Here is a 16,551-nt window from a genome sequence, read left to right as displayed (position 1 = left end):
ATTTGAGGTAAGGGTCTATTTCAGGAGCGCTTAGAGCAGTTCGAAATGAAAAGTTTATGCGCTAACTTTTTTGAAGACGGATAATGAGTGCACGGTCAAAGAGTTTATCCAGCCAACTTACCAACTGAAAAATTACGCTCACTCACCAGAAGAGATCTCTAAGTAACCGATTTCCAACAAGTGTCTTTTTCTGCAGCCCAATTATGGTTGAATAATGTTCTTATAATTACAAATGAACAAAGACTAGATTTGTAATGTACATTCTAAACAAAAAACACATTTTATTGATGAAGGCTGGTCATCTTTATCATTTTTTTCAAGGTACAATGACCAAGGCTCTACTCGCAGCTGTCGATATCGTTCGATCCCACAGGGGTAAAACATCATTAGGTCCACAAACGCACCTTAGATTCCACTCTATTAAATAAAAAAACATACAGACACGAATCGCAGTTTACTATTTTTGTCTCTGTTTTTTAAACCATAAGTGCACTTTACATTTTAAAATGCATGAAATCTTATGGTTTTCCATGTGGGGGTTTGGTTGTGTGTGGAGTGCCCGTTTTGCACTGTTCATTTTTTTTTTTTAGAATCCAGACAAGCCTTTTTACTTTCCAAATTAAAAGCAATGACACATTACAAAGGTATTGAAGACACATATGCCCTTTATTATACTGCATACAAAGATGACCCCTCTAATGGGCACACAGGAGAAATTCCGCACTAGCCTTAATTACACGCAAGCCTCCTTTTTATTTTATGACTAATTAGGTCGCTTTCCAAAAGACCAAATATATAACTTTGCCATCTCATGACAAGGCCAGTGCATAAAGAGACTGTTTGTGTTAAAGGGAACGTTTTCTTCACATTAACAATGTGAGCCTAACTTGCCAAACCTGTTGGAAATATTACAGCCCGAACTCGGACTTTGGCCTCGAACAAGAGTTCAGGTTGTTTGTTCTAATTTCTAAACATTTTTTAAAAGCTGCTATTATTTCCTGCTCCGCATAATACCTCTGTCTTCCCTGGGCATTTTGCTTTTCACCTGCATTGCTGTCACACGCAAGCCATGCCTAAGGGATGGAATGTAAACCAATAAACCCAGTAGTAAAATAAAAATATAACTTTAAATATTAGGTGGGTGTATTTTATAGATTTTACTTGCATGTGTTCAGCAGAGACCTTGTCACAAATCCACACTTCATAATTCCACTACACACAACTCCACTCAACACCATTCAATTCCACGCTACACAATGCCACAAAAAATAATTCCAATCCAACCCACATAATTCCCTCCAGACCACATACACCCACTCTACGCCATAATACACAGCTGAATGACTGAGACCTATTGGCTTTGCCAATGCTTGTTTTTGTCCCATTTCACTATGGCCTATCCTTTGTATCGTGTTAGCGGCCTTTCAACTACGGGCCTAATATCTGAATTCAAAGTCCAATGTCTTACCTGACTGTAGCGAAACCATTCCGTTACAAGAAGTCTTGTTTTAAACTTTCAGATGTTTTTATCTCCTTCATGTTAACCAGCTTCCCTGCCCATGTGCAACCCCTTTTCTTCCATTCTGGTTTGGATTAAGCCACTAAACTGAGGGTAAAATCAGAGTTCACTCCGACTGGTATTAGCAGCAAAGTGAAAGCAATGAAACTTCGTACCACTGCTACTGTCTCACACACCTCCAGAGTGAATCTTGTACTTGGGAAGAGTAAAATCTCACGCTCTGTGCTCCCTCTGGACCCATGATGCTCTCTAAATGTGGTTGCCTGTGATTATTTAAACTGAAGTTCCACTGCTTCTCAGATTCCCATCATTCCCGCTCAACCATGTACATGAGTTGGGGAATTGGAAAAAGATAACTACAACTAATTGAGGTGAGCCTACGAACACTTTAGACTCCTTTCTTTTAAGAGCTACTGACGCACTGGATAAGGAGATTTTATCTGTCGAACGAAGGCTTTCTGTGGAGGGAAAGGGAAAGCCTATTGTTGCGACTGAGTTCCTAAATATGGAGGACCATACCACGTCAGTAATAGATCCCCTACTTACAAACCCAGAGCCTACCACTCTTCGTTCAAACGTCTGACCTTACGTATACCCAATGCCTTCTTCGGGTTCCCCTCGGTGCTCAATTCAATGTACTCTCGATGATATTGTTCTTGTACGCGTTTCCCTCTCTCCGTGTTTCGATTCGATTGGAAAAGTTCCCATCTTCGATTGAAAACATAGTGGGCGGCCTTCGGGCATAGCTGCGCCGGTCCAGCCTTCTGCTGATGGACGGACTCCATTTCAATTCTGTTCTCTGTGCCACTCGCAGTGCCCCCGCACCAACCTACACCAAGTCTGTAACTTGTGCCTCTCACCAGAGCACAAAGAAGAAGATTGGGAGGCCTGTTGGTCGTTCCGATCGAAAAAGACTCTTCGGGATCGTTGGGCTTGACGACGAGAAATGCAGCGACAAAACACTCAACATACTCCAGATATCTTGGGAGAAGAATCAAACATGAAGAAGCAACAGCTGCAGAAGAAGAGGGGGCCTTCTCGGTCCCAGAGTCCAGTTCCGACTTAGAAATCGAATTGGAGTCTGAAGACGTTCCAGCGGGGCAGGGTGGCGCGAGTACTAAAGCCCCCTTACCCCATAAACTTTCTTCCACTAAACATAAGGCTTCGGCACCACATCTGCCTCCGGGCCTTGGTCGGCACCGAAACAATGTTTCCGACGCCCTGCCCTCAGAAACCAGTCCTATGATGTTCGTTTCCAGTCCAGGGAGTGCCTGGCCTGACAGTTCAGGCTGGACTGCGCCCATTGGGTGTAGGGTCAAGACTTATTTGCATATGGCTGGGTCCAAATTGGAATTGCATGGTGAGCAAAAAACAATGGATTTACGCCCATATCTCTGTACTGGGGTGAATGTATCACATTGTTCTGCATTCTGTTAATTAATTGTACTTTTTGCATTTGTCACCCCAAGTGGTACGGGTTTGCCCAGACGTGAGTCCCGTGCTCTCCATGCCACTGGAGCGAAGCTATCCTGGCTGATGTCTGAAAGCCCGAAACCGGGCCTAGGATTCTTTTTTCCAGTCCAGGGAGGACCTGGCCTGGCAGTTCGGGCTGGACTGTTCCCATTGGGTGCAGGGTTAAGACCCATTTGCATATGGCTGGGTCCAAACTGGAATGGCATGGTGAGCAAAAAAAGGATGGATTTAGGCCCAGATCTCTGTACTGGGGTGAACGTAGGACATTGTTCTGCATTCTGTCCATCAATTTTACTTTTTGCATCTGCCCTCAGGCACAGCACCAAAACACATAGTCAAGCCTTCCGGCTCGGGATCGAGTCAAGACAGATAGTCTTTGGATCCGAACCATTTCACTGGGAAAGACAAATTGGGTTCTGAGCCAAAATCTTCCGCTTCCAAACACAAGACCGGTTCAGAGCTGAAACCTCCTGCTTCGATGGATAAAAGGAGCAAGTCCAGTTCGGCACCGAAACCTTTGGCTCCAAAATCAAAAGAAGATCTCCCAGATCCGATTTTAGATGTCATGAAAGACAGATTGGATCCAAAACAGAAAAAGCTATACATCAATCTAGATACTGGACACATTTTAGCTAAAACTCCTTCAAAAAGCAAAGTTAGTTCAGAAGACACTGGGTTTAAGATTCCTCTTAAGAAGAAGGACATTGCTACAAGTCCTATCCACCCTACTTTGCCATCACCACCACCATCTTTGCCATTCCCACAACTTCCAGCTTCAGATCCACTCCACAGACCACCACAGAGGTCCCTTCATACACAGCCTGATTTAGGACATGATGATGATAACTTTCCTTTACAAACGATCCATGTGATGATTATAATATTAATCCACCCATGGATAATGATACAGATTTATACCTTGCAAGACCATCACCTCCAGTTGATAACGTTTCTTATCAAGAGCCTATTTCAAGGGCAGCAGCTTATCATGGAGTGACTGCTCAAAGAGGCCTTAGACGACTACTTTTTATTTGAGACACTAGGGTCTTTCCATAGGATTAGTCAGAGTCTCCCTATGTTGAAAGGCATGATGAGGCATGCAGATGAGATTTTTAAGGACCCTGTTTGTGCCCGTATTTTAACACCCAGGTTGACAAGAAATACAAACCATCACCATCTGATCCTGTTTTTATTAAAGGACAGCTACCCTTAAACTCACTGGTAGTTTCTAATGCTCGTAAAAGAGCAAACTCACAAATCTCTGGAGATGCACCTCCCCCGGATAAAGAGTCTAAATTAATTGATGCATCTGGTAAAAGAGTGGCTGCTCAAGCCGCTAACCACTGGCGCTTTGCCAACACGCAGGGCCTACTATGACAGTGCACACTGAGACGAGATGGAAGGCCTACTTCAATACCTCCCAGAAGAGCACAAGAAAAAGGCACAAGACCTTGCCCACGAAGGGAAACTTAGATCTCATTCTTCTATTAGATGTGCTCTAGACGCGGATGACACTGCAGCCAGTGAAGTTAACACCAGCATCCTTTTACATCAATATGCCTGGCTTAGGATTTCAGGTTTTAACCCCTTGCCTGCGGGGTTAATTCCCCCGCTGTGCTGGGGGGTGGGGAGCGCGCACAGCGCCACGGTGTTCAAGACGAGCTCAGCTCGTCATGAGCCACGATGGCCGTGTGCTCATGACGAGCTGAGCTCGTCATGGCCACACCCGTTTCTTTAGAACGCTTAGCACAGCGGGGCAATTAGCCCCGCGTGCGAGTGTTGCAGCCGTTATGACGAGCTCAGCTCGCCATGAGCACACGGCTACCGGCTGATCTCGTCATGAGCATGGGAGGGGTTAAACCATAAGTCCAGCACTCCCTTTGACAAGCAACATATTTTCAGACCTCAAGTTTATGAGGCTTTAGAAAATATGAAAAAAGACACGGTGTGGCGAAATCCATGGGAGCGCTTCAGTCTCCATCAAGCAGAGGCTCCTTTCGCCATTCATTTTATAGGAGGGGGCCAAAACTACATCCTCAGCACCGTTCCCTCTAGGGCGCGCGCACACCTCCCCTCACGCCAGTGCGCAGCGCCTCGCGTGGAGCGCGCACACAGTACGTCGTGCGAGAGAGACGCGCCGCCAGCCGCTTGAAAGAAGCGAGCGGCGCGAACATGAGGCACGTGAGGAGTGTAGGTAAGGAGGCAGGGGGGCTGGTGGGGCTTGTGGCTATGTGGGAGCGGGCCTTCACGGGCTCTGATTAACAGCAATACATTTAAACAAAAGGCCACCGTCTGCCCACGCTTTACTAACAAAAGCGTAGTCAGTTTCCAAACACAGCGTGTACTTTAGCACACGCTGTGTTTGGAAACTGTGTCTACACTTTTGTCAGTAAAGCGCGGGACAGACTGTGGACTTTTGTTTAAGTATTGCTGTTAATCGGAGCCGTAAAGGGGCTCTGATTAACAGCAATACTTAAACAAAAGGCCACAGTGGGCAGTCAGGAGGGCGGGCCACAGGTGGCACAGAGGCTGGGGAAACAAGCGGAACAGAAGGCAAAAGGGGCACAAAAATAAGGAAAAAAACGAGTGGAACAGAGGGCAGAAGGGCACAAAAACGAGTGGAACAGAGGGCAGAAGGGCACAAAAACGAGTGGGACAGAGGGCAGAAGGGCACAAAAATGAGTGGAACAGGGGGCAGATTGGCACAAAAACGAGTGGGACAGACGGCAGAAAGGCACAAAAACAAGTGGGACAGACGGCAGAAGGGCACAAAAACGAGCGGGACAGAGGGCAAAAGGGCACAAAAACGAGCAGGACAGAGGGCAGAAAGGCACAAAAACGAGTGGGACAGAGGACAGAAATGCACAAAAAACGAGTGGAACAGAGGGCAGAAAGGCACAAAAACGAGGGGAAAACGAGTGGAACAGAGAGCAGAAAGGCACAAAAAATGAGTGGAACACAGGGCGAAAAGGCACAAAAAACGAGGGAACAACGAGTGGAACAGAAGGCAAAAGGGGCACAAAAACTAGTGGCACAGATGGCAGACGGGCACAAAAAACGAATGGCACAGAGGCAAAATACAGAATACAGAAATATTGGGGCAGCTGAGAACAGAAGGAAGAAAAAGGGGCACGGACCACGTACAGGCAGCAGGGAAGACAGACAACAGCAGTCACAGACAAAACAATGAAAATACAGGCAATAAAATGCAAACTGCCCTTAAGACACTTATTGTGGCGCTGTATGTGTGAAAATGCAACATCTTTTCACTTTTTAAAGTAAACATTTTGAGTGCCATTTGGCGCCGCAGACACGCGCGGTTTGGTTCCTGGCGCACATAGGCATGGTTGCAGCGCACAGAGACTCTCCATTGCCGCACACAGAGGAAAAAAATTAGAGGGAACATTGATCCTCTGACCTTAACACTTCCTCATATAAGTCCAGCACGCAACCCTCTCCCTTAAGAAGCTTCTACAGAGGAGGGTATGTAGGAAACAATTTCAAAGGTAGGGGTAAAAGCACTGTTCCTACAGAGAGACAGAAGCAGGCCGATTTGGTCACTAAAAGGACTAGTAGAGGAGACTATCTCATAAATAAAGTTAGATGAAAAAGATTACTAAGGCGGGGGAATTCCTCCTTTTTGAAGAAGTGCCCTCACACACCCATGCGGGTGGAGAAGGCTCTTTATGAGAGTTCTTTTTAAGAGAAACTCCACAGTGGTGAGTGTGGGTGTGTGGGCAGGGTAAAAAAGAGTGAGTTTAATTCAAAAGAACTGCACTGATACCCTAAAAACACTTTATTTTGGGGTCTGTGTAGTATGGTTAAAAATCAGTGAAGAGAAGTCCTCTTGATCTAATTTATCAGAGAGGTGAGTATATTCCTTCTGCTTAGTCAAAGTGAGGGTGATAGTGAAAGATGGGTCAGTTAGGTCGACATGTTTCGCACCTAGAGGTGGTCCCTAATGGATCTAATGGCGCTTCATCAGGATGGTGTAAGTAGTGAGAAGTGTAAAAATAGGGGTCCGAGACGGCGACACTCAGTAACCCCTATGGTACCTATAATCTGGTGTATTCGGGGTGTCATTGCACCCAAAAGAGGAACGCCCACTTGGAGTTCATTAATCCAACCCCAACGATTGGAAGAGGCTGGCCTCATCGGCTTGGAGCGCGGAATGGAAGGGGCTACTAAGCTTCTCCTGGAACGCAGCGTTATACCTGCCTTCCATCTTCTCCACCTCGCACCGGCATTCGAGCAGCGGAGGGTAGGTATAGCGCTGCATTCCAGGAGAGGCTTAGTAGCCCTTTCCATTCCGCGCTCCATCCACTGAGGCCAGTCTCTTCCAATCATTGGGGTTGGATTTAGGTCAATGTGCAGAGGTCTCGTCTTCAGCCTTCACAAATGCAGTCCTATCTGGGAGCGATATTAAACACTTGCACAGCTCTAGCCTCTCCCAATGCAGCCAGAATTTGAAATATTCAAACTCTGCTACTACAGTTTCAGACTAATCAACACTTAGCAGTAAGGACTTTCATGCAACTGTTTGGAATGATGGCACCATGCATTGCAATAGTACATCATGCGAGGTTACACATGCGTCCTCTACAAGAGTGCTTAGCACTTCATTGAAATCAGTCCTGGGGTCAATTAACAGATCTAGTGTTGGTAGACAGCCACACCCATCGCTCTCTGCAGAGTCCCTTCATCGACCCTTTTCCACAGATCGTGCTAACAGCAGACACATCTCTCACAGGTTGGGGTGCCCATCTCGACAATTTCACAATTCAAGGTCTACGGAACAACAAGTACAAAAGTCTTTACATCAACTATCTAGAGCTTCTAGCTGTGTATCAAGCACTGAAAGCTTTTCAGTCTCCCCTCATAGGAAAAGTTGTCCTAGTCCACATGGACAATAGGACCACTATATACTATATACAAAAACAGGGGGGGGGGGGCACACTCTCTGCCAATGTCACTCCTCTTTCATACAATTTGGCATTAGACAGTCCATCACAGAATTCATCTTCTGGCAGGGCACCTCCTAGGAGTGAACTATGAAATTGCCGACTTCCTAAGCAGAAGGCGGCAACAAATACACAAGTGGGAACTTCATCCCCAAGTTCTCCTTCCATACTTTCAGGAATGGGGATTTCCACAAATAGATCTGTTCGCCATAGTGGACAGTACAAAATTCCCTAACTTCGCCTCCTAGTTTACCACACCCTCTCTTCAAAGGCAATGCTCTATGGGTGAATTTGTCAAAAATATATTTACCTATGCTTTTCTGCCTCTGCTCTCCTTCCATTTCTGGTTCAAAAGCTCAGGCAAACATCCCTCACACTGAATCTAGTAGCTCCCACTTGGGCCCGTCAACCATGGTTTACAACACTCCTGGCACTATCAGTTGTTCCACATCAAAAGCTGCATCTCAATTCTAGCCTTCTCACTCAGAACCATGGCGGAATCAGACACCCAAACCCCAGGGAGCTCAATCTAGCGATTTTGCTCCTGAAGTCATAGAGTTTGGATACTTAAACTTGCCACCAGAGTGTGTGACTATTCTCAAAGAAGGAAGAAAGCCTATCACCAGAGCTTGTTATGCATAAAAATTTAAAAGAATTGTTGTGTATTGTAGTAACAACAATATTGATCCACTAAATGCCTCTATTCAAACTATCATTTGTTATCTTTTGCATCTACAGGGTGCTAGTCGAGCCTATGCTTCCATTTGATTGCATCTGACGGCTGTAGCCGCATATTTGCTAAACACACAACATCTATCTTTGTTCAAAGTTCTAGTAATTAAAGCCTTTATGGAGGGCCTTAAAAGAGTAATACCACCCAGGGTACCTCCTGCACCAGTCTGGAATCTTAACATTGTGCTTACAAGACTCATGGGTCCACCCTTTGAGCCATTACACAACTGTTCGTTACAGTTTCTTTAATGGAAAGTTGACTTCCTCATTGCTATCAATTCATTGAGGAGAGATGGTGAGCTACAAGTATTCACCTTAGAAGAGCCCTTATTTCAACTTCATTTGAGTTACCTGTGTTCTTGCATCAGCCTGATTCGGAAGCAGATAGTGCTCATCACACACTCGATGTCAGAAGAGCTTTATTGTACTATATTGAAAGAACTAAAGGTTGTTAAATCCATTCAAACATACTACGCTAAAGATAAAAGAACTTTATCTATACCTCCTAGAGGACATTCCACTCATAAAATAGGGGTGTCTATGGCCGTTTTAGGTAACATCTCTATTATTGACATTTGTAAGGCAGCAACCATGGTCCACACCACATACGTTTACCAACCACTATTGTCTGGATGTGTTAGCATGTCAACAAGCCAATGTAGGGCAAGCAGTGCTAAAGACACTTTTTCAAAAAACTTCAGCATCTACCGATTAGCCACCGCTTTGGTAGAATACTACCATATAGTCTATGCAAAGCATCTGTATCTAAAGCACACATGCCTTGAACGGATTATACCACTTACCCAGTAAGGATCTGTTCTTGGCATGGTAGAGCTGTAGATTACCATGCACCCTCCCACCTCCCCGGGCACCAGTAGTTGTTGCAGTTTTCATTATTTACATTACATACGCATGGTCATCTTTGTACTACACTCACTCACTCCATACTCACCCACTTGCGGGAAAACTATCTAGCAATGGAGTCGATGCCCATGCGCACTATCACCGAAAGGAGGAGTCCTCTTACCTCGTGACCGGGAAAGACTTCTTCAGAGAAAAACAACTTGCAAACATCCGGACCCAACACTAGATGGCAGGAGTATGCAAAGCATGTGTATCTACAACTCTACATGCCAAGAACAGATGCTTACTGGGTAAGTAGCATAATCCTTCCTCCATCTTGTTCACAGGAATAGGCTAGGGTCTTCCAAAAAGATACCCACAGGCCTCCATTATTCTGACTCACTCGTACACACAATATGCATCACAAAGGTCTCATACATGCACTTCCATAACATGCACTTGGGATGTTAATGCATAGATATGGGTTGGTTCATAGAAGCAGAACATTTGACCTTCACTACATTTGACTCAAGTAAAAAGGTCTGGTCACAACTTGTGAGTCACAAAGCAGAGTATGCTGTCACCACCACTCTACTTTCCAAACCCATGACTGGGATTGTAGTCCACGGTCAGTTGAATGAGTTGAGTTCAAACAACCTTACTCATGTTAAGGGATAGGTGTAGGCTTTGCACTCACACTAGATTAGAGAGAGAGAGGTTAGGGCCAAAATCAAATACCTGCATACCAGGTTTGTCCATTTGGCGATTCAGAACAGATGAGTAACAAACCTTTTGTGTTTATTTTGTTTTTTTCATGCAGCAAGATTTAATATGTCAAATTGGCATAGGACTAGATCACTGATCTTCCCCATGGATAAATCATTTTTGATTCACACTTTATAATGATATTCGTTCACAGGTCACTGGTTTGGTAGAGAAAACTTTAGCCTGTAAGGTATTTCGTGTGTAGGATTCAGTTCTCAAAGCCTTGGTTAGGGCTTTATTGTGTTCTTGAAGTTATATATTACTTTTTTGGGTGTCTTTATTAAGATAACAGATACACTTTTAAAAATTATTTCTGAACTTGATGTTCTGTTTTTTAGGAGGTGGATTTGTTCAGAGCGTGAAGGATCCTACCAGCCCCATAAAGGGAGATTGGTTTACTCTGTTGTATTGACTTTGTTATGAAACAACTTCCTCATTGTAATTTCATGGAAATTCTTTTGCCATCCATAGGACAGTCTTCAGGGGTACAAGACTCAGAATAAATTTCTAAACAAAGAGATACTGGAACTCTCTGCCCTACGTAAAAATGCAGAAAAAAGGGAACGAGAAATCCAAACCAAGGTCTGTATGAACTGTGCAAAAGACTGTGTGCCATTTTCAAATTGGTTGTCTGCTTTTGGTGAACGCCCTCATTACATTTTTTAAAGGCTTTCTTAAAACATTTGTGTATAAAATTGGTAATCTGTATGAAATTCAAGTATTTGTATTATTCATACAGGTCTGTTGAGTTTGTGATCCTCGCCATTCTGTCAATTCCCTCAGAGAGCACAGGAAGGGTCCCCTGCTGCTGAACGTGCTGCCATAAACCTATTGGAATTTGTTTATCTAGTCTGTACTCTTCAAAATATTAGTAAAGCAAGCAAACTAATGTGTTTGTTCTGTGAAGCATGGTAGTTCACATTTAGTTCTATAGTTGATGAACGAAAATTAGATAGAAAATCACATAACATAGTCTCCCTGGTCCTCAGAGCAATTTGTCTTTGCCCGTCAGACGTTGGCAAAGGCAGAACTGCAACTTTCCTTTTGGCCCAAAGTGCATGCAAATAACAGTCTAACAATACAGAAGAAAGACTTGAGTTCATTTTTCGATTCTGTGGTGCAGTCTCCGAAATAAATTTGGTGTCTGCCTCATAAAGTTTTGTTGAACAGAATTCCCACTCTAAAAAGACGTCTGGTTTAAATAATCTGATCCAGAGGGTGAAAGAACTCCCCACACCATGCTGGTTTTGAATGGGTTTACAGATGAGTTTGAGTTTCACGCATGCTAGCAAAACCAGCTGATGGGTAAACTGCACTCTGGTGAGCAGGATGAATGGATACTAGAGGTATTAACAATTCTGTGTACTTAATCTCTTGGGGAACATAGGTTGTGTAACTTGCTTCCTCCTGAGCAAAAATAGAATGCTCTTTCTATTTAAATTGCTCCCTTCGATCAGAGCAGTTTTCCTGTCTATGACAGATTAATATTTGATTGCTACTTCTAACCATCTAGCCGCAGATTTCTCACCCACGGGTGCCAGACTGAATCCAAACATTTATTTTCAGCAATTCTCCCATACGATAGGTGGTGTTGTGCAGCTCATAGTCTGCTTAGTTCTGCCCTTCAAATGATGCTAAAGCCGCATATAACTGCCACCCCACTGCGCGCTGACGACGGCTCCTTTCTTTCCGTGCCTTCGGACGTGGATCCAGAACTATCTTTTTTGTCACTTAAGATGAGTCTTTCCAAAGTTTTACAGTGTGCAAGGGATTATCTTTCCACCACAAACTACAGGATTTATACCCTGCAGGGTACAATCAGATGTCTGTGACCGATCCCCACCAGGTATGTCTCTAGAACCTGTATTCGTCGCCTGACTAATTTGTATGTGGACTGCGCAAGGATCAACCCGAAGGCTATGAGGGATTATGAGACCAAGCGGTACATCGCTAAACATTGCGGAAGGTGCATTAGGGCCGATGGTACATTAAGTTGGCTCTTCTCTAGGTGTCCTCTTCCCCTTTGAAGTCAAAATCCCCCCCAACAAATAGGATGTTGAAGCTTGAATCTCCTTCAGCTTGCTACTCTTGACCGGAGAAGTCTCATGGATGTCAGGGTTCTTCCTGATCTTAGTCATAGTCCCCTATTGTTGAGAAGAGTCACTGCAATTCCCCTCTCTATCCCCCCCCCCCCCACTCGCCCTGATCTAACCCAATTTCCTAGACCCATCTGTGATGCCATAAGAGTTCAAGGCCACTCCCACTGGCATGCCACAAGGATGCAAGAAGGCCTCCTGTCGGGTTACTGCTGATGGATTTTCTTTGACTCAATCTGTCCCCCTTGACCCAGTTATGTGTTTCTCTCTGACTCCAGGGCTGACAACCAGACCTACTTAAAACCTGGCACTGGGATGCTCAGTTTCCCAGCACGTTGAGGCTGTCACGGACAATCGAGGAAGGACCGATTGTCCTTCTCAACTCAGAAGGGAGTCCACCGCGACCTCAACTAATGTCACTCCCACTTCATCCTTGGCACAACTGATTCATCACCATTCAGACTTGAATGGGTTCTGTTGTTACCTAGACAAGTTCCCTTCCTATCTGATTCAGAACATTATGACGGAGATGAGTAGGATGACACATCCCAATTTAACATAGAGAAAAATATATTTTTGAATCTTCTAAGATGCCAGTGGCTTGGATACTTCACCAGACTCTGGTTTTAGCTCCCCACCTGGTCTCCCCACAAAGGAATCTGCTTCATTTGCCATCTTGATAAATAGAGCTGCAGCAGTTTTGAACTCCGAGCTCCCATCTGTTGAGGTACAGACCAGTGTCCTCATGGATGTCTTGCAGCTGGATCAGACTTCCTCTGAACCCATCCTCCAGGTGGCTAGGCCTCACGTTCCTCATACTAAAGACCCGCACTTACTCCTTCAACATCCTATGTCTCCAAGCCTAGTGGTCAAGGCATGTACAAGCATACTCCACCCAAACTCATTCATTACTACACCTCTTTAGAGGGAATCCAAACACAAGGCGGCATTTGGCAAGCAGGAGTTCTCCTCAGCTAGCCAGATCCTCTGTTCAGACGTGAACTGCCTCCTGGGATGCTATTTGCATGTGATGTGGGATATACATGTTGTTCTACATGTTGTGTAATGTATTGAATCCAAGTTATACTGTAATCCTACATGTGTCCTAAGGAAGGTGGTCTGAATCAGTTTGACCCCACTGTGACTATTCTACGAATATTAATGACTCCACTCTTGCCTTACATCTTCTAAAATATATTTTTAAAAATGATTCAGTACCGCACAATTAGCTAAAAGAAAGAGTTCAAATACATACATGTTTTTGAGTTTTTATGTAATCTATGTTTTTTAAACAATGGTGTGTTTAACATTGATGTAATTGATGTAGAGTTTGTAGCTGTTTTTAATAAATAATATAGTTTTGTATGTTGTTGTATATTTGTGTCTTTGCACAGTTTGCACATGGTCGGGATGAATAAATCCATTTAGTTAACAAATTCACCTGGGGCGTTGAAACGATCTGCTTTAACTCCAATACCCCTGGCATGTCACACGAGTTGCAGGTGCTGTTGGTACAGCAACCATATGCTGCCATTTTTTGGGTGGAAAAACTGGTGCTTTGAATTAGGGCAGCATTCTTGCCCAAGGTTGTGATGTCTTTGCATGTCAGAATATCTATCAGTCTTCTGGCATTCTTTGTTCCCCCTTATCGCTCGAAAGAGGAAGAACAACCCCTTCACCCCAAAAGAGCCTTGAGCTTTTACATCGGTCACACCAAGGACCACCAGCTCTTTCTGGGGTTTGCAGAAACATAGAAGAGTAAGGCAGTGCCGAAAAAACTATCTCAAGGTGGCTAGTCCTCAACATAAAAATCAATTCAATAGCGACTTCTAGCCACAGATTCTTTAACTTTGAATATTCTCTAGGCATCAGACAGGATCCTGAAAATCTTGAGCAGTACCTCTGTGCACGAGTAGGTGGCGTCAATTGGCTCCACATTGGAGTAGTCCACCGCAGAAGTGTGCGTGTCTATATAGGTGCCACCCCAGCGTGCTGACATTAGATCTTTTCTTTCCGCACCATCAGTGCAGATTTGTAGAGAGCTTCCTCAGTCCATTTTTTTTGTTAATGTTTCAACATTTTATCAAAATTCTTTTGAGCTTAGTTTCCAGTGTGCTGTAAGGATGCCCCCTAAAAAACCTGTGTGGTTTAAACCCTGTAGATCCAGTCACATGCAGATATCTGTGACAGACCCCATCTGGTTTGCCTGTGATGCCTGGTGCTGGCCCACGGCGCCAAGCCCTGGCCTGACTTTCGAGTGATAAATACTAAGGCGGTCTGAGAGTGCGCCCTGAGGCTCCTGGTCGCCCTACTCTGAAGAACTCCACACTGCTTCAGGTCCCAATGGAGGGGAAGGTCGCAATCCTGCTCTCGGAGTGATTCCCATCCGTCATCGTCTCATTCCAAGTCATCTACTGGTAAGTCCCACAAGAAATAAAAAGTCGACTTCCCAGCGTGGGTTCAAGTCTTGAGGTGAGGCATGGGAACGACGCCACAAATCTAGGATCCGCTCCAAAGGTCAGCTGCTAAGCGTGAGTCTGGGTCCACTCTCCGCCACCTAGAATTTCTGGGAGCCAGAGAGGCTCACCCAGCTGAAAAAATGTTGAGGCCATGCACCTATTTGAGTTTGCTGACCTGTTTGAGGTGCCTTCAGTCCCCACGTGTTCAGCAGGTGCCCCAACTGGATTCCCACCCAGCGACGTGCCCCCCCCCCCACACCACCACCACCCTCAATGGCAGCAGTAGCTGCAAAACATGAAAACATCTAAATATAAACTGTCTATTATAGTTTTATTCTTCTCTTACCTTTTACTTTTGGGGCAGTGTCACAGGATGATCGGCACTGAGGGGGGAGTGGCCCACCATAACAGGCTGGCTAAAGCATCATGCGCACTGAAGCAGTCTCCAGCCCGAGCTGAAGTCTCGGGTTGGAGGCAGCAGGCACAGGCTCCCAGTCTACCTGGGATCACAAATCGAAGGCGCTCAGGCCAATCCTGATGCTACTATCCTGCTGTGAGAGCATCGTCTGGATTGGCTGCAGGGCAGACTGGGAGCCTGTTCCTGTCAGCAGTGGAGCCAGAAGAGCGGCGGTGCGGCAACAAGCTCCCCAGTACTTTCGTGGCCACGGTCTAGCTTCCCACTAGCTTTGTGGGACCCAAGGCTAAAGATCTGCCCAGTTAGCCAACCCCAGCAGCTGCAGCCTCCAAACCCCTTTAATATGCCCTCTCACCATAAAAGCAACCGGTCCGCGGCAGGATCAAGCTCCACCCTCCCCAAAGGCAGTACATAACCTTGGACAAATGGGTGCTCCAAATTGTTCTGCCAGTTGAGTATCACACTGCTGACCTTCGCTTCGCCCCACACTTCCAAGGAAAAGGAGAGACTCCCAAGGCCTGGACCCCAAAAAAGCATTGTCATTCTTTATCGATCACACTAAAGAACACTGGGTGGACGATGAACACTCGTTGGATTCACCGAAAGAAAGGAAAGCTACGACGAAACGGACCATCTCCAGATGGATTGTGCTCTGCATTAAAATCTGCTACGCACTGGGCAAGAAGCAACCCCCTGAGGGCATGCAGGCTCTCTGCGACCACTGCATTAGCTTTCGGAGTCCCTTTCCTGAATATCTGTCAAGCTGCTACATGGGCATCTCTGCACACGTTTACTAAACATTGCTGCCTCAGCAGTCAGGTCCGTTCCAATGGGTACTTTGCCCCTTTCGGTCCTCCGGGACTTCTTGGTCTGACTGTTTGCATACCGCCTTCCGAGGAAGAGTTGCTTGGGTATCTATTTAAAAGTAAGGAATCTAAGGCTAGAAGTCTCTATCGGATAAAAAAGTTACTCACTTCAAAATGTTGGAATGATATTATTAATGGTGTCATGAGTGATGCAATATGTGGGGGAATTAGCAGTGCATTACGAAGGCACAAGTTATAGTTAATAAATCAGTACATTTGTACGTTTTTTGTTAATGTAAAGTAATATTTTGTTGGCATATACAAAACCCACCATCTCACCTTGCCAAAGGCCTGTGGCCAGACACTGCTTCCAATCCCCCGTAGTCAACCATCACCATGCTGCGAGGTTAGCCGCAGGTCCTAGCCTGCCATGCTGAGCACAGCTTTGACTGGTGCCGAGAGTGGTTGACCTCAGGGCCTGG

The 16,551-nt window shown here is 45.2% G+C and overlaps 1 protein-coding gene across 2 annotated transcripts in view; it reads left to right on the top strand.

Moving 5' to 3' along the window:
• TBC1D2B (TBC1 domain family member 2B) overlaps positions 1 to 16,551 on the top strand; it is a 285,950-nt gene that overhangs the window by 127,908 nt on the left and 141,491 nt on the right. For both annotated transcript variants that reach the window (XM_078685205.1, XM_078685204.1), the window contains one exon: positions 10,765 to 10,875. In XM_078685205.1, the coding sequence (XP_078541331.1) occupies positions 10,765 to 10,875 (111 nt within the window). The remainder of the gene's footprint in view (positions 1 to 10,764; positions 10,876 to 16,551) is intronic.

The sequence above is a fragment of the Lissotriton helveticus genome, chromosome 3_2, assembly GCF_964261635.1.
Source record: "Lissotriton helveticus chromosome 3_2, aLisHel1.1, whole genome shotgun sequence".
Lineage (NCBI taxonomy): Eukaryota > Metazoa > Chordata > Amphibia > Caudata > Salamandridae > Lissotriton > Lissotriton helveticus.
The sequence above is the reverse complement of the archived record's forward strand: the minus strand, read 5'-3'. Positions and strand labels throughout refer to the sequence as shown.